The sequence below is a fragment of the Sciurus vulgaris genome (assembly GCF_902686455.1).
Source record: "Sciurus vulgaris genome assembly, chromosome: 5".
Lineage (NCBI taxonomy): Eukaryota > Metazoa > Chordata > Mammalia > Rodentia > Sciuridae > Sciurus > Sciurus vulgaris.
The window spans coordinates 104546688-104565618 of record NC_136465.1 but is presented as its reverse complement, the minus strand read 5'-3'; the positions used below and the strand labels follow the sequence as shown (position 1 = coordinate 104565618).

General features: G+C 36.8%; 1 protein-coding gene across 2 annotated transcripts in view; it reads right to left on the bottom strand.

The window, feature by feature from the left end:
* PDZRN4 (PDZ domain containing ring finger 4) overlaps nucleotides 1–18931 on the bottom strand; it is a 347895-nt gene that overhangs the window by 50964 nt on the left and 278000 nt on the right. For both annotated transcript variants that reach the window (XM_079139301.1, XM_079139302.1), the window contains 2 exons: nucleotides 16940–17196; nucleotides 13617–13719 (listed from right to left, as the gene is read on the bottom strand). In XM_079139301.1, coding sequence (XP_078995427.1) covers nucleotides 13617–13719; nucleotides 16940–17196 — 360 coding nt within the window. The remainder of the gene's footprint in view (nucleotides 1–13616; nucleotides 13720–16939; nucleotides 17197–18931) is intronic.

The window sequence follows — 18931 nt, the reverse complement described above, 5'->3', positions numbered from 1 at the left end:
AGATCCTGGCTTTGGCATAGGGAGCCAAGCTCTTCCTTTGCTAAGGCACTTTGAACTTTCCATATAACTTCCTTTTCTGTAGATGAGCAGGTGCTGGGGAGCCAGGCTGCTGCAAAATGACCACTGACTCCTCCGTCATCCAGCCATGACTGGTTCCTGAACTTTTTCTGCCTCAGTTCCCTTGTATGTAAAATGGGCTCATTATAATCCCTACCTCATACATTCGTAGTAAAGCTTCGATGATTCAACATTAAAAAATGCCAATGGGATTTTGAAAGGAATTCCTTTGGGTAGTATGAACCTTCTAATAATATTAATTCTTCCAATTCATGAACTGGGGATGTCTTTCCACTTATCTGTGCCTGCTTTAATTTCTTTCATCAGTGTATTTTAAATTTTCAGTGTACAAGTCTTTTTCCTCCTTGGTCAAGTTTATTCTTAAAATTTTATTCTTTTTGATGCTATAATAAATGGGATTGTGCTCTTATTTTCCTTCTCAAATTGTTTATTTTACTGACGTGCAACTGAATTTGTACGTTGATTTTGTATCCTATAGCTTTCCTGAATGTTTATGGCATAGATAGTGGTGATGGTTCTGCCAGTATTTGCTTGACTCTAGTCTCATCAAGTTGCATATGTTGAATACTCATGGCTTTTTGTAGGTCACCCATTCCTTTACTGTGGTTTAAAAGTTGATAAATAAGTAAATTTTACTAGTGCTTTCCAGCAAGGAATAGTTAAGGTTGGTGATTATTATATTTTGCTGAGATCTTGGTGAGTGATTTTCCCTTTCTTTTAGTTTTCAGAGAGGCCTTCTTTGACCCTCTAGCTGCAGTTGCCCCGTATTGGCATCGCACACTATTTTGTTTCTAACATTTATCTTCATCTAAGATTTTCTTACTTTAAAAATATCATTATTGTCTTCCTTCCATTTTGAATACAAACTCCAGGACAGCAGTTGCATTGAGTTGTTGACCCCTGTATTCTCAGTGCCTTTGACAGTAGTTAATATGAACTAGATGCATAAGAATGGAGTCTGATTTGAGACTACTCATGGAGGATTATTAATATACCTAAATTCCTTAGTAAGAATGATAAAATTTGAAATTTACTTTGTAATAAAAATTTTAAAGAGCTGTTTCGCAAGTTAATGGATAAATTATTTATAAAGACTAATAAATGAGGACTTACTGAAGGAAATTTATTTCATATAGTTGGAAGTTGGAATATGGAATGTGGACTATGGAAAACATTTTAGAATATTTTTCATTTGACTGATCTAATAACAATCAGATATTGATCACCTTGAATTACTATATTAAGGAAGCCAACTCTTCAATGCTATGCTATGGATATAGTCAGAACCATTAAGAAAATTGACCTGAAATGGTCCTAAAAACAATTTATCCAGATTTGAGAGAATTCCCTGAAAGAACATTTGACCTTCTCGCTTTTGGAAGATATGAAAAATAGAACCTGCCCATGAATGTCCGGTCTGGTTTTGATAAGGTTAATGTATGTCCCTGTGAGAGTGAGATAGTAAACCTAGGTAAACATACACATATGTTGCCATTCTAGGTCTATGAATTTGTTTACCCATCCTACACTAGGTTTTACTGCATGGGATTGCATTCCTCAAAAAAAAAATTTTTTTTAATGGATAAATCCCAAAGCATCTCATTTGGAAAACTTAAGACTTTCAAATGAACAATATGCAATACAAACCCTGCTGGTCATCTGAGTTATTGGAAGAAGAGAAACATGTTTGGAATTCCTTTCACTTTTACTTTGAAAAAAGATTTTTTATTCATTTCTGTGCATATCAAATAGAAAGAGATTAAATCTTTCCTAACTAAAAACGCTTAGTGATGTGTCTCCTTAGGGATTCAGTTTTCTTTTGAATTTTTCAACTAAGTTATTCACATGATCTTAAAGCATATTTACAACTTTTGCTGAAAAGGATTCACAACTGTTTATTTGGCACATATCCACATACAAGTCAAAGGAAGGAAAAAGTCTTTAAGGATTATGAACTTCCTGGCTTTAAAAAGACTCAACAGCTGTCAGTGAATCCTCTAGTTACTCATAAACATCCCCTTGGAAACGTAGTATCCTTCCAAGGGCTATTTCGGAGTTTTAGACCTCTCTTGTAAGATAAACCACAGGTAATCATATTTGGTAGGATGTAATAGTTTTAGTTTGTTTATAAAAGGAAGGTGAAATATTATATACTCTTGACAATTAACCCACTAGAAAAGAACATGTATTCAGTTACATGCCTTGAAATCGGAATAATTTCAATAAGAATTTATTACCTTTAAGATTATAAAAACTCTTTTTCCTTTGTATCAGAGAAAAGAAATTCTTGCTGTATAGGTCAATCTTTAACCTCTAGAGCTTTAGTTTCCTCTGTCAAGTATTTCACACGTGTTTCTATATTCTTTAGTCTTCTTATGGCTCATATTTCACCATGTCAAAATTCTCTTTGTCTTCTATCCAAACACCATTTAATTGTTCTGTATTAATCCAAATGTATTTAAAGTATGCCTTGATTATTAATTGTCTTTTACATTTGAAAGAAAACTGCATTCATCTTATATTTCTCCCTTTAAAAGTACATGTCTTTTTCTTAATAGCAAATTCCTCTTTGGTTACTGCTTTCTATAGAATCCTCCACTTCCTACTGAGCTAAATCTGTGAATTTAAAAATCTGGTCTTCTCAGGAGAGTGAAAAGAGCAAATGCTTTCAATGTGTTTTATAGAACAAAGGGGAAAAAAGCTTCAGATTTAACTTCCAACATTTTGTCACTGAAAAACAAATAGAAATATGAAAAATGGACATTTGTAAGAGGTGAGAACAATGAAATGAAAGCACAGACAAAAGGGTATTTGAGAGACCAGTTAATTATAACTTTGAGGGATGAAACATTTTTGCTATAGAACTCCAACTTACAATTAGTTTTGGATTCCAAAATAGTGACTTCTGTAATAACTGGCATCAACACCAAATATACACATTTATTGCCTTAAACGTGCTGTGCTGAGTGACAACATCTGGTCATTTAAAATCTGATGACCCACATAATGACCCTATCTCCATTCAGTCAAAGCCATCATCCACTTTCTGCTGTTCATCTTCACATTCTCCTAATCTATTCTGTTTATGATGACCACAGGCATAGATTATTTGTTGTTGTATTTCAAAATATTACTGTCCAATGCCTCATCTGTAAACATCATCATTACTGTTGACATCTTTCTCTGGGTTTAAAGCAAACCAAAAGATTTATTTGTTTCATCACTACATTCAAAACACCCTACTAGCAATAAAGATGCAGAGTCATGGGCTTTCTGAGTGAGCATGCATGCATGTATCATATTTTTGGCATATTTACTGGAACAATGAATAATAATTTCAAGTTTCAGCTAGAAAAATATGAACATATTTTCTCTCATATTTAATTTGAACAGAAAACTTTTTGTAAAAGAAAATGAGTACATCCTCAGAAGTTTCTGGTCTATCCCCACCCCTTTTATCAATTTAACCCTTGATTTGTTAGCCTGAAGGTATTTAAGATTTAATCATTGCTTCAATCATTCTATCATATGCTTAGTACTTGGAAGACAGGGAAACACTCTCCATGCTGCATAAAGTCAGAGACTTTGAGGGGAACTTGAATGAGAACAAACAATAATCATTCAATAAGGCAAATGAAGGAGTGTGCAGAGATCAGAGACCAAGACGCAGTATTTCCATAAGTGAAAATTGTAATGATTATCAAATATTTAATAGTTCAAATTTATTTTTGCCTTTGTGTCTTATTTTTACCTCCATTGCATGGGTAGTGGGTTCCAGAGATGGAATAATAGAGCAGAGGAAAATGGGATATTTGAGGCACAAAAAGAATATAAAGAAAGAAAGAAAAGAAATGAAGGCAAGCTTGCTTGGGGAAATAGCAAGCAATTTCTGTGGGAGGAGGCGGCATCCTAAAGCACGCTGGATTAGTGGAAGGTGAGTACAGAAAGGTAGATGGGAAAGCTTTGGATGTTATGGAGTTCACATTGCATTCTAAAGGCCTGAGTTTTCCAGATTCAAATGTCAGGGGATTCACAAAGTCACAGCTTAAACACAATGCCTCTCCTTGAAGTATCAATTTGTGGGTAGGGGAATAAAATTGAGTTATTGGTGAAATATTTTAATTCTTTTAAAACCACAGTGTATCTGCTAAGGGGTAGAATGCAAATTTCACATCACTTTAAAAAATGAAACATAAAACCTACATAGAACTAAGCTTCAGGCTGTACATGCAGACTCCGTGGGCTCTAACCTCATGTTCCTCATTATTCCTCTATGAAGAAAGCACTGAGCAACAATGCTAGAAGCAAAGGAGAATCGTGGAACAGTTTTCATCAGAGAAGTGACATGATCACACATGCTAAGAGACGATGGTGCAGAGACTATGAGGCTACTGCTTAGGAGGAATGAGGGGTGGGATGGCCTGTAGAGATTCTGCAAGCTGAGCAAAGATGACTGAAGGTGAGGCACAGGAAGCAATTAAGACTACTCGGTTGGTTCCATAATCTAGCTATTGTGAATTGTGCTGCTACAAACATTGATTTGGCTGCATCACTGTAGTTTGCTGATTTTAAGTTCTTTGCGTATAAACCAAGGATTGGGATAACTGGGTCAAAAGATGGGTCCATTCCAAGTTTTCTGAGGATTCTTCACACTGTTTTCCAGAGTGGCTGCACCAATTTGCAACTCCACCAGCAATGTAAAAGTGTGCCTTTTCCCCCACATCCATGCCAACATCGTTTATTGTTTGTGTTCTTGATAATAGCCATTCTAATTAGAGTAAGATGAAATCTTAGAGTTGTTTTAATTTGCATTTCTCTAATTACTAGAGATGTTGAACACTTTTTCATATATTTATTAACTGCCTATATGTCTTCTTCTGTAAAGTGCCTGTCCAGTTCCTTGGCCCATCTATTGATTGGTTTCTTTGTATTTTTGGTGTAAAGTTTTATAAGTTCAACTTAGATGCCCTTCAACAGAGGAATGGATAAATAAACTGTGGTATATATACACAATGGAATATTATTCAGCCATAAAGAAGAATAATATTATGGCATTTGCAGGTAAATGGATAGAGTTGGAGAATATCACGCTAAGCGAAATAAACCAATCCCAAAAAACCAAAGGCCAAATGTTTTCCCTGATAAGTGGATAATGATATATAATGGGGGTGGGAAGTGAGAGAAGAATGGAGGAATTTTAGATTATGTAGAAGGAAATGAGAGGGAGAGGGGTATGAAAAATGGACAGACATCTTTACCCTGTGTACATGTATGATTACACAAGTGGTAATCATACACAATGAATCAACATTGTGTACAACCATAGAAATGAAAAGATGTACCCCATTTCTGTACAATGAATCAAAATGCAATCTGTATAAAATAAAAAAATAATTAAAAAAAAAAGACTTCTTGGAGCTTTCTGGCCTGTACCACTCTACCTAGAAAGCAAGTCTTATTTTAAGGACTACAGGTGATCTTTAAAGTACACAACTGAGAGACTAGCAACAAAGTAAATGTTCAGGCCAGTGACTTACTTATGATTGTATAGATGATGCGATATTAAAGAAGAGAGAAGTGAGGGCAAATTGGGGGAAGAAGCATGCTTAATTTGGGAGACTATTTCTGATTTCATTCAAAATGTCTTAACACTTTGAAAATCTGAATCTTTAAAAATTTGTCTGTTTTTTTTTCAACCATATGCTTGTGGAGCTATAATTGAACATTCAGCTGATATGAAAGCAGATGTGTCTTAAATATTAACTATAACATTAAGTCCATTTACTACATTGATGGAACTATATTATTTCCATAAACTGGATATTTAATCCAAGTGCTTCTTAAATTTCAAGGTTTTTAAAAAATGCTTTAATTGACATATAAAATTATATGTATTTATGGGGTACCATGTGATGCTTCAATTTATGTATATTTTATGTAATGTTCACATCAAGTTAAGCATATCTGCCTCCTCATTCATCATTTCTTTGTGCTAAAACATTTTAAATCCTTTCTTCTATCTTTTTAAAAAGACACAGTGCATTAGCATTATCTATAGTCACCCTCCATATTTTAGTAAGTTTTTTTTTTTGCCACTGACAAGAACAATTTTAGAGGAGGAAAAATTTATTTGGCACTCCTTTTTTCAGAGGTCTCAGTCTACAGACAGCTGACTCCATGGCTCTGGGCCCAAGGTGAGGCAGAACATCATGGCAGGAGGGGGTAGGGGAGGAAAGCAGCTCAAAACACTGCCACCAGGAAGCAGAAAGAGGGCTCTGCTTACCAGGTATCAAATATAAACCCCCTAAACACACCCTAGTGACCTAACTCCTCCAACCACAACCTACCTGCCTACAGTTAGTACCTAGTTAATCCACATCAGTGGGTTAATGTGTGGATTATAGTAGGCTCTCATAACCCAATCATTTCACTTCTAGATTTCCCTGCATCGTCTCACACGTTTTTGGAACACCTCATATCTAAGCCATAACGCTCAAGTGCAACACCAGTTCTCCTATTTCCAATAGCTTGGTAACCACTCACCGACCTTTCCTCCATCCCCTCCTAAAATGTGTAAAAAAATTTATGTGACAATAAAGGAAGAGACCACTGAATACTAGTGAACTACTTTTTTTTTTTTTTTTTTTTTTAACATTACCTGTGAGAATATAAATCGAGAGAACTCTTTTGGGAAAATGATTAGTTAATACTCATTTATTTGAAGTGTTAACAACTATTTATATGCACTAATACAATAATTTTACTTCTGGAAATTTTTTTTTAATAAGAGTAATTCTGAAATGTTGATGAAGACTCATTCATAAACCTGAAAAAAATGCAAACACTCCCTTAAATGTTAAACTTGTAGTTCTATAAACAAAATGTATGTAAAAGAGGAAAAGTCACACAAGATGCCATGGTTAGGTGGTACAATTGCAGATAATACTTTACAATTTTAATTTGGACCTCAAATACATAGACTGGGCTTACTATAATCCTTGGATCATGACATACCATCTGTACTGGATATCTTTTGTTTGTATTAAGTTAGAATTAATTATTTAATGCATAGTGAATACGATAAATCAAACATGTAACCATGAACCAGGCTATTACCAATAGCTTATTTGTGGAACAACTTTGAAGGAATGATGCTTGGATCCATTTTTGATTGATGGTAGAGATTGTCAAAAGGGAGCTCCAGGGGCAGAAGCAGCCCATAAGCAAAGGCATAAAGGGAGGAAAGTACAGTTTCCTCTCTGTTTTGAAGAGCTGTAGAGTCAGACCTCAAGATGCCTACAAAAATAGGGTAGGGACACAGTGCAAAGGACATACAAAGCCAGGGAGAGGAACTTTGAGATAATTCAAGGTACTGAGTCATACAAGATCATGAACCAGGGAATGATCTAATGAGAAGTGCACTGGGGAAGGTTTTTGGATTTTGTTTGTTTTTGGTTTTAGTCTGGAATCAGTGCAGAGGATGACGACAAAGACTAGAACAGGCCACAGGAGACTAAAACCCTCCATAAAGGTAGCGGGTAGAGCAATATTCGGGACAAAGGAGAGACAGTGGGGAATGGGAAGCAGAAATGTGTCACGGAGAACCTGACATCAATACAAGCTCCAAAATATGACAATGCATATCATGGTTTGGCCTCTATGATGACGAATGAAAACTGACTTAATTGAGAAAACAGTGGTGCCATTAACAGGTACCCCAAGGAACCACTACATGCTAACAAAATAACTTCCTATCTTCAGTGTTCAAATAATAAAAATATTTTCACCTTCATCTGGATTTGTTTTTAATTCAGCAAATTTCCCCCAAATAATGATACTTATTTAGGTGATTTATTTAATGGATGGTTTTATTAACCCAGGAAGTAGTATAACATTGTTTTAGATATTTCATTAATAATTGTAAAATATAACTAAGTAAAAATAAAGAGACTAAAACAGTAAACTAAAAATATTGTGGCTAATCATACCCTTTCAGAATTTATGCACTATTTTCTCTTTGCTATGTACCACAATGTGTATGTAATAGATAGTCTCTCGATCAATTGTTTCATATCCAAACCTGTTCCTTTCATTGCTGATTTTAAGCTTTTTCATAAGGTGACCTCTCTGAGTGTCAGAGGTCATCCGTCAAAATGGACTAGCTGCAAAGGCTCTCAGTTCCCTGTTTATTTTAGTGTTTCACACATAGGCTGAATGACCCCTTGGTGAGGACATTACAAAGGAGATACGAGGGTAGATTAGACAGCACGTCAAATTTATATAGGGTATCAGATTCTATGATTTCCTACAATGATGGTTGTTAAAGACAAATTTTTATGGAGATCATTAACTTTCTAGTTCATCACTTATTATTCCCCATTTTTTACCACTTTGACCCTTAGCTTTAGAAGTATTTAACTGAAACACACATAGCACTAGTATTAAAACCCCTGATTCAAAGAAAAGATTCTAAGGGGAAAGGGAGAGGGCATTTGGTGTAGCTGATGGTAGTCCCAGGTTCTTTTCCAATTCCCTTATACAAAAAAAGAGGAAAGGAACTGAGCTGCTCAGAAGTTGTTTCATACAGTTGTGGTGATTCTCACTTATTCCTTTATCAAGAAATAAATCCAGGGGCTGTGGATATAGCTCAGTTGGTAGAGTGCTTGCCTTACATGCCCAAGGCCCTGGGTTCAATCCCCAGCACAAAAAAAAAAATAAATAAAATAAATAAATAAATCCATTATCTATTCCACCCACCAAGAAACAAGGATGTGATACAATGATAAAGAATGCAGGTAGACCCTCTGTCTCCAGAGATCAGAAAGATCCCTGTAGATTCACACATGCACATGGAAGAGATTTTTCCCTGTGTTAGCTTCATAAATCATGAAGTTCAAAAACAATATGGTTGGAATCTAGTTAAAGTTTATCCATATATACACTTGCATTTGTGTATATGCTCAGTGAAAATCTTCCTGATCCATAATTCTCTTCTCTTTATGCAGGAGAGATTATAAACTCATATTGTCACAAATATTTTGCACATATTTCCAGGGATCCAGTCCTCAGAAATATATTTTGCAAAATGACATTTCTCAGCACAGCACAAGGGTTTACTTATTCTCTGTGTGAGGATTGCCAAGAGGAAGCTAATTAATATGCTAAATGCTCATTTCCATTTATGATGCTGGGTTAAGTGTTTGGCTTTCATTTAACATGTACACGAAACTCTGACATATACTTGCCCTCTCCTTCCTACCCTTAACACTGGTTCAAAATAATTTCAAAATTCCTTTTGCTTCCATTTTATGACAATAGACACATAAAGGGTATTAATTCAGGCTCTTGGAGATGTTACTTCAGCCTGATTTCAGGGGGTGAAGCATATTTAAATGATGAAAATTTGGAGGCTCAGAAATGTTGCTTTAATTATTAACTTGTCTTGTTAAACATGAGGGCTTTTACTATTAAAATTTGACACTATTGGCTTCTCACTTCTCCATCAGCACCAGTTTCTGAGAGTTAGTGGCAAATGCTGCATAAAATTCAACTTCTTCCTTTTTCCCAGGCAGTGGCAAACATATCTTTATTAGGAGTTGGACGAAAGAGCTCTATATTTCTCAAAGCCTTTCCCTTTAAATTATTTCTGGTAGAGGTTGGATTTGAGGTCTGCCTCTGACTTGCTAAGGGCTATTTATGATTTATTTCAACCTTTAGCTGGCTCTAGGGGGAAAAAAATGAGCAAAGTTGAAAATAAAGAACAGGAGAAGCTAATCCCCAGTGGTACCCCAGTGGCGGGGAGCCTCCTGACTCTTAGGATGGGTGCATTGTTTAAATTTTGATACTTTTATTTTTTCCTTCTCAAAAATAAAATTAAAATCATTCATCATTTTTAATTAGAGAACAAGTGCCATCATTTTTTAAAGAGAACAAATTTCAAGCTGTGAGTCTTTTAATGTAGACTGGTCCTCTGAGACTTTTCTGGAGCACTTGGTGGGGAAATTTTCAACCCAGTCAAATATTTTTTTAGGAAAAGTGGTTATAGGTCATGGTGAGATATGTGTGTCATTAAAATTTCATTGAGGTCCCTAACACACCAGAGTCACCATAACATTGACACATGGACTATAATATCTCCAAAGAAGCATTTGCTGTCCATCACAGCTCTGAAGGGAGCTGTTACAGTCTATCAATGTAATAATCTGCATGTTAAAAAGTCCCTAAATATGTATTTACAAGATAGTCAGATTTGCTTTGCTCTGCTGGGTCAATAATCCATGTGCTAGAAGTCCCTAAATATGTATTCACAAGATAGACAGATCAGCTTTGGTTCACTGAGTCAATGATAAGTAGATGTCTAAAATGGTGCCTATGTAGTTGTATAGTTTGCATTTTAGCAAGTTCAGAGATGCGGTTGTTAAGGAGCGTGTTTATTATGATAGTTCCAGGGGATGCCAGAAGCTATCTTTCACTCTGCTCTATGATACTTTGCTCTATGAAATACATATTTTAAAGCAGACAAAAAAAAAAAAAAAAGAAAGAAAGAAAGAAAAAGAAAAACACCACAGCACAAACTGCATTAAAGTTATGAGGCAGAAAATGGAAACAACAGATCTTTGGGCACAGTTTTTGGGCCAGGGTAGATATGCTGTCTTTCCAAACTGTGTCTTATCCATCTACCACTACAATCCAGGTCCCAGCCTCCTTCCCTCTCAACTGACCGCCCTGCTTCCCTTCTGTCCAGCTCCTCCCAGCAGCCACAGCAATACTGCAGGGAGTCAGAACATGGCCCTGATCTGCTCTAGCCACCTTCCATCTCCTAGCAAAAGCCAAACACCCCAGAGTGGAGGCCTCTCACAGATGCACCTGTTCCCACTCTGGCCCTGTCTGTGCTGCTGGAGAACCCTACCTACCTCTTTGCTGTTTTCTGAGCTCACCACCATTTCCCGCTTCAGGCTTTCATACTTGCCCTTCCCTCTTTCGGGAAAGCTCCTTCCCCATGGCTCTATCTCTTACTTTCTCATGTCTCTCCCGAGAGAGAAGACTTTTCCCACCACTCTGTGTAAGACAGCAACTCCTGTCCTGCCACCATGGATTTCCCTTTTCTCTTGCCCATACTTATTGACTTTCATTAGCAATTGTCACTACCTAAAATAGTAGGTCTTTATTTGCTTATTGTCCATGTCCTTCCTCTAAAAGTTTAGCTACATTAGGGCTGGAGCTGCATCAAACTATTCTTCAATAGGTTCTTGGCACCTTTTAAGTGATCATTCAATAATTATGATACAAAGGATTGAAAGCAGATGAAAAAGGAGTCTTTTTTCTATTTTCTCAATTGTCAGGTTGATGTGTGTTCATATTTAGGTGAAGGAGGAAGACAAATCTCTGCTTGATCACCACAATTCAGTTTCTTATAATGTTCTTTAAATGGCACAAAACTGGTCTTCCCTGAAGATGCTCATCTATTCTACCCCTAGAGTTACAAGGTTATGGTAAAGCTCCCAGAAGAGTTAGGGTCATTTCAGCTGGTCACAGAAACACTCCATCGGTTTGCTTCTTTGTGCAATAGTGATGTGCCAAACATAGACATAGGACCAGCATTTTGTGATCACCCCACTTAAGGTAGTGTCCTTAATAGACTCTGGTAATGGTAGTGGACTGATGAGCTTTTATACTCTGTCGCAGTCATATGGGATAGTGTGTGCCACTCCACGGGTGTATCGTGTAACTATAACAAATTGAAGAGTACTGGGTAGATTCATCATTCTCTTACATTTGGTGAACTGTCCCTGGGGCATCCTCCCTGTCTCTATCCACTCCTTTAACCTGCCTATGTTCTCAATGATCCTTTCCCATGATTGAAGACTGTCATAGCAAATCCTTCCTTATTTAAATTTCACAGGAACATTCATTATTTCAATAACTCAGAAAGGTGCCTTTGGCAACAAAAAAATCACAGCTACTGCAAATTAATGACTATGATGCTGTGATTAGTTGAATTACAGGCTACAGAGAGCTTATCTGAGTACTCATCACCAGCATCATCCTGATGGGAGAATCTACTAAGGATTGATAGTGGTCAAAAAAAGAGGATGTGGTTAAGTTACAATAAGCTTTATAGAGTTGAAGGAAATCTGTCTGCATTGTATTTCTAAGACATACTGATTAATTAAATGCATTTTTCCTGTTAACCTGCTTATCTTAAATAAGTCTTTCTCCTATGCCCTCTCCCAGAACAGGAACATATTTTAAAGGAACTTCAAGGCTCAAACTAAATGAAAAATTGAGGCAATCTTGATAATTGCAGTCCCTAAACCCTAAGTGTTCATTAATTGAAGGAAAAAGAGTCTACCTTTGAATTATTTGGATAAGTGACTTAATTTCATAATTTATTTTGCATGAATGCAGAAAAAAATTAATGGAGATTTCAGTGCATGCTAGTACTTGAGTATATTTATAAAATAAAACTTTTCAACCTAATGATAAAGAGGAAAAATAATTAACATCACCACCAACCACAAAACCATGTACTCAGATATTAGGTGTCACAGTGCATCCTTCCAAATTCTGGCTATAAAGAAATGATTTCTATAACTGCTAGCAATGGTTTTTGCAGGAGGAAGATTTCAAATAAACGTTTATTTGCTTTAGGTGAGCTTCAATGAATTGGCCTTATTTGATTTCAGATTCTCCTAAGAGAGGAGATTTCAGGATTTCCTGGTTGTAAAATGGAAAAGAACACTTTGCTGAACTTGTATGACATCATCTGAAGCATCCAAAGGGCGGATAATCTTGGGTTCTCTGCCTATTTACCAAAGCTTCCTTACGTCCTCCATCTATTTTATTTCCAAATGTCAGAGTAGTCCGAAACCTTTCAAAGATTTATAGACTGCAGAAGCAGAGGAAATATTAGGATAAATCCTCTAACTTTTGTGAACGTTTTTAAAATAATTAGCAGATGGACCTTTTTTAGTATTACATGTTGCATTATAGGCACTCTACCACTATAACATGAGAAGGGCAAACAATTTAACAACAAAGGCCAACAGGCCATTTCTATTTCTAAAATGTCCATGAAACTGCTGTTTAGAGTACATAATAAGTCACAAATAAAGATAATATGGAATGGTGAAAGATGATAAAACTAATATAATAAAGTTTACTTTATTGATTAAAACCAGAATACTGGAGAATGAATAAAAATAGTAAGCACAATTTTGGCTTTAAATATAATTATCTTTCCAAACTCTACTTAGAAATCTGCTTATATTACAAAAGAAGAAAAAAATGTACCTGCTATAAAATTGCACATAAAAGGCAACAAAATACAGACAAATTATTTCCAAGCTTATACTATAAAAATATTTCCAGTATACTTAAAATGGAAACAAATAACTAAAAAAAAATATTTAAAAGATCTTACCCTAAATATATAATACAAGATATTTCTTATAGTAATACATTAGTTTCTTTGTTATGCAAAACTCTTCAACCGTAACTTCATGAAGAAATGTGAAGTGGTCTGAAAATGATCTCACCTCATATTCAAAGTCCTCTGTTCTGTCTGCATCAGCAGGCAAGCTGGAAAGATACTCGTTGTCCTCATAAAATTCATGGTCCATTGGATGAAGAGAATGGCAGCTATGGGGAATGCAACAATATGGTAGGAATGGATCAAAAGGGTTGTTTTCAAGATTAAAACCGATTTTAGATTTCACTTTATTTTTCTCTGCTTTGGAATAAGAACTATAGTGATCTCAGTGAGCCAACCTTTAAACAGACTACAGCTCAGAAAACACAATTGCTTTTCTCTCTCTTTTCCACGAAGTCCATCAATTTGCTATTTCCAAGAGAATACTAACAGGAAGCGGGCAGGTTGGAGTTGAATTCTGTGAAGGAACTAATGGAAAATCTTCCAGGATGCATGGTGCTTCAGTGTTACTCTGGCCTGCCTCCATTTCACCCAGTGCGACCTGTTCTACACATGGGTGTGTGGCATTTGACACTGCTATCTATTCAAAGAGGTATTTTTGGAGCAAAGCACTACCAGTTTCAAAATCTATAGTCCCAAACTGTTTGTTGAAAGCCATTTTCAAAAGCTCATATTTTTCAGTCTATAGAATATACTCACATTGCCCTCCATTCCTTAAGACATCCCTCCTCCTTTGCCCTGATAATCCACATTTTTCTGTCTTTGATAAAGGGAACATGCACAAATAGTTAAGAGTACTCACTGACTTTAATTCGCTGGAAGCTCCTATAAGCCACAGGTTTCATAATCCTTTTGTTATATTTCTCAACAACAAACAGAAAGTAAAAGGAGTGGGGGGAACCTGGGTATGACTTTCGTGTATCCTTCAAGTTTGGGATATATTTAAAATAATTTATAGATCTGATCTTTGAGTTACTATATGTTCTGATATAGATATTATACCTTTTACCAAATGAAGGCTAAGCATAGTTTAACCAGAAAGGATAAAGGCCATCTCTGTTTCCAAAAGTCATTCAAAATTTCTTGTCAAATTGAAATGTTGGTTGCAGGTATGACCTCTCAACCTTGCCATTGTGGACATTTTTTAAAAACTTGAGTTAGTAGTATAAATTAGTTCCCTTTTTGCTGGCTGAAAGGTGAAAGAAATGCGTCCTGATGCCCTCTGAAGGTCAGTGTAAATATTCTATCAGCACCTTCTCACTACTTCTGTGGCTGTTGGTTCCAGATAGGGTTAAGCAAAAATAGCAAAAGTATCACATGCAACACTCAGCACCAAGTCTGCTGGTCTGCCGGGTAGAACCTCCTTGCTTGGGTCTTGGACTGACTCAGAAGTCCCTTAAGGCTGGGAGAACATCAGAACTCACTGTCTGGGGCATTTGATGTGTTTTCCTGGTCTTTCACTTAGTAAGAATGGAGCTCTATCACGAGGAACACCTTATTCATTTAGTTAGCATTTATTGAGTGTCTACCAGATGCCAGGCTCTATACTAAGTACTGGAAATATGTTGGTGCACAAAATCCAATTTTCTTCCAATTAATTGTGTAAAGCAACACAGTAGCAATTTCAGAACACTGATTAAAAGTAAAATATGAGACTGTGCAAGCACATAATGGTGATGAACCTACTGCATTCCCAGGAAGTTTGCTGGAAGAGGTTGCCTCTAAATTAAGAACTACAAGATTTAGGAAAAGCAGAACAGTGCACAGGTCAAGGGAATGGGCACAGTGGTCAGACCTCTTGGACTTAGAATCCTGGCTCTATCTCTTCCTTGCTATGTGATCTTGGCCAGGTTACCTAATATCGGTTTTCTCATCTATGACATGGGGATGATAGTAATATAATGTTCTTCCTTATAAGGTTGTTGTAAGGAATAAATGAGGCAATAAATGTAAAATACTTGCAATATTACCTAAAATGTGTTAAGTTGGCTAATAAAAATTAAATATTACTATTCATTTAAGAAAGTATTTATTACATGGCTACTTTGTGTCAGGCTGCACTAATGAATATTATATGTTTGTTTGCTTGCTTGTCATTCATCTCCTTCTCTTGAATATAAATTCCAGGAAGTAGGGGCTTTATTCTTTTTTTTTTTTTTTCACAGCAGGAGGTGCTGCCTGTTTGTCACAGGCCATAGCTCACTTCCCCAATACCTTTTTTTTAATAATTAATTTTTTATTTGTTCTAACTAGTTGTACATGGCAGGAGGGGGTTTATTCTTGTTCATAGTTTTATACCTAGTACCTAGTTCCCATGCCTGACACAAAGGACTACATAAACAAGTAGTTCCATAGATCAATAGATGGAGTGGCATGTAAACAGAGCCCCGGCCATCCTGGAAGTTGAAGTCTCAAGCAGTGGTTTCCAAAATCTGGTTGCACATTAGAATTGCCTAGGCAGATTTTTGAAAATTTTTGTCGTCTGGGCCTCACTCTAAAAATTCTCATATAATGAGCCTGTGGTGGGATAAGGCATTGATAAGGGCCTCTCAAAGTTCCCAGGTGATTCAAATGCACACCTGTGACCCACTGAAACAAGCTTATAGACGACACTAAAGGGCAAGATCAGCGATGTTTACAAAGTAAAGAATGGATTAGAGAAGGCAATAAAAATGAAGTCTAAAGAGATGATTGCTCTTATAAATCAAATGCTTGGTAATCTTTGAATGTTTATTTAGAAGCTCACAGAACAAAATGTATAGGTCAAAATATGCTTCCAAAGCTATACATGTAAGAGTATTTGAATTAAAATTTAACTGCCTTTAAACAAGGTAAAAATAGAAAGGATATATTCCTTTAAACACTCCTTATTTCCTAGCACCATACTTACTGTCTGACAGCCAGGACCCTTTGTTTACATCTCAATATATTGGGTAATTGGTTTCTTTGGAGAATTGCAATTTCATTAAATTAATTTTCTAGATTCTCTTTTAAAGAGAAAAGCAAGGGAGAGAGAGAGAGGCGACCCACAGAGGAGAGTAGAGTGCCAACATGTCACTTCCACCTGAGTCTTAATAAGATTTTTGGCAGTTTTGGAGAGAAAAGCTATTTCCCTGACCAGTGCTCATGAGTACAGTGAGGCTTCTGAGGGCTGGAAGTATATAGATGAGCTAATCGGAGCCAGAATTTTTCATTGTACCTCAGAAAGCATGATTGCCAAGGAGAAGCAACTGTGTGGGTCAGGGAGGGTAGCTAGCAGGGACAGCTAAGGACTAGCCGGAGGCAGGCAGAGTGGAGAGATTTTCCAAACAGAGCTGGGAGCCTGCCTCCACAGTTGACAGCTTGCTGGGATAACTGATTCTTTCCAACACCTGCTTTAAATGTCAAACAACAACAAATAGGGCGTGGAGAGAAATGACAGAGAAATACCTGTCTGACAGCAGAAATGGACAGATGTCTGGCACTGGCGGAGTAGGTGGCCGAAGCTTGGCCAGGGCCATGATGTGTTCAAAGGTGATGTCAGTCTGGGTGCTGGCATTCATGAGCTGCACTTCGGGGACCGTTCCATAGGTGGGTCTACTGAGAGGAGTTCGCCTTAACACCTGCACCACGATGGGCTCCTTGGCATTTCGAAAAGCTTCCACTGCCTCTTCATGGGTGGCCTTTGAGAGATCTTTCCCATTGACCTACGAGGACATAAGGACATTGCTCATTTTGAAGGAAAGAATGGGGACCATCATGACATGACAGATTAGTAAACAGTGGAGAGGGGAGATTTCAGCCAGCTCTGATAGGAATTTTGTAAAGGAATATTTAATCAGACATTGACATTTATTAGACTCTTTTCCAACATGAGGAAGTGAAGATTAGAAAACCAATTATTTTTGTATCTTTATGAAGTATCTGGAGTTGATTAATAAAATACCATCATGATTATTAGTAAAGATTTACAAAGTAAAATAACACATCAGTATCAGAAGATGTTCACCAAAACCTCAAGGTAGGTAGAAATTCAGTATATACTTTTTTAAAAATAATTAACACATTTCCTGGTGATATTTTCAGCATTTAATCAAAGTCTTACTTGTTAGAAATCTGTATTTTGAGAATATTATCAAATTACCTTCATATTTATCTTTTTAACCAAGACTATGTTGCTGCTCACATGCATTTTATCCTAAAGCCTCACAATTCTGTGTGACACATGGGTCAGCATCATTGGATTCACTAAAGAGATTTTTACACATACAGAATCCCTGGACCTACCCCAGACCCACTGAGTCAGAACTAGCATTTTAACAAGATAACATCTGATTTCTTGCACATGAAAGAAACGTGGCACTGAACAGCTCTGAAACAGTTCACTCAGGAGTCCCTTTGGATCCTGACCTATCTCAATTTATACCCAATTATGATCATCCAAAGTAGCCCTGGACATAAGAGAGAAAGAGGTGAAGTTTGCATCTGTTCTTGGTCAATACAGGGGCACAACCACTGGCATTTAGGACCAAAAAATTCTTCCTTTTGTGTGACTCTCCCACAGCTGCCTACTGAGGATCAGGGATATTCCCCAGCCTTTGTAGCACCCAAACCATGTGCACACTTTCTCTAACCCTTTCTCAGGGGCAACACAAACTGCTTTCAAGTAGCTGTCCATTTATTTTCCTAAAATAGGTCCTGATAACACAGACTAGTGGAAGTTGTGTTTTAATAAAGGACTCTAGAATCCTATATAGCTTCATGACTCCTATCCTAAATGAATTAGTAATGTTGGCTTTGCAAATACAAAGAAAGATTTGGTGACCCAGTCCTGTGCCCAGTACTCTGGGAATTATAACATTTCTAGATAGATAACTAAGTTATCCTCCTGTTGGTGAAACACTGACATCTGTTACCCACTAGTGAACCCTTAGAGATCCCAAGGGTACCTAAAGAGAAGAAAGGGAAATCAGTGTGCGGTTGTAGAACTATTGCTGATATTCAGATGAGCACATTCTCTCTTCCTGAGTACACAAAGGGTATGTGTACATTCAGAGCAAGTATGGGGCGTTTGGGGGTAAATGACACAATGCCAGGTGGAAATGGGCATGTTATATAGAGGCAGGCTTAATGACCTGTAGGATCTAATTTACTCAATGGACCCTGAAAGAGTTAATGTGCCTTCAAAAAATGAGCAATTAAGTTTCTATGGCACAAAATCAGTCCCAGTTCAGTCCCTGGATCACTGGTAAGAACCCTCAGGTAGATAACCAAGTGGGTGCCTGACAGTATGCATGCATTCACTAGTCTGTGCACTCCATTTCCAATTCTTTCCTCCATGGACTAAGCTTGAAAAATTGACAGTTTACATTGACACCACCTTGTGATGTTTGACTGAGGCACATGGGATACGGTGACAGAGGATATCTACATGGTTGTTCT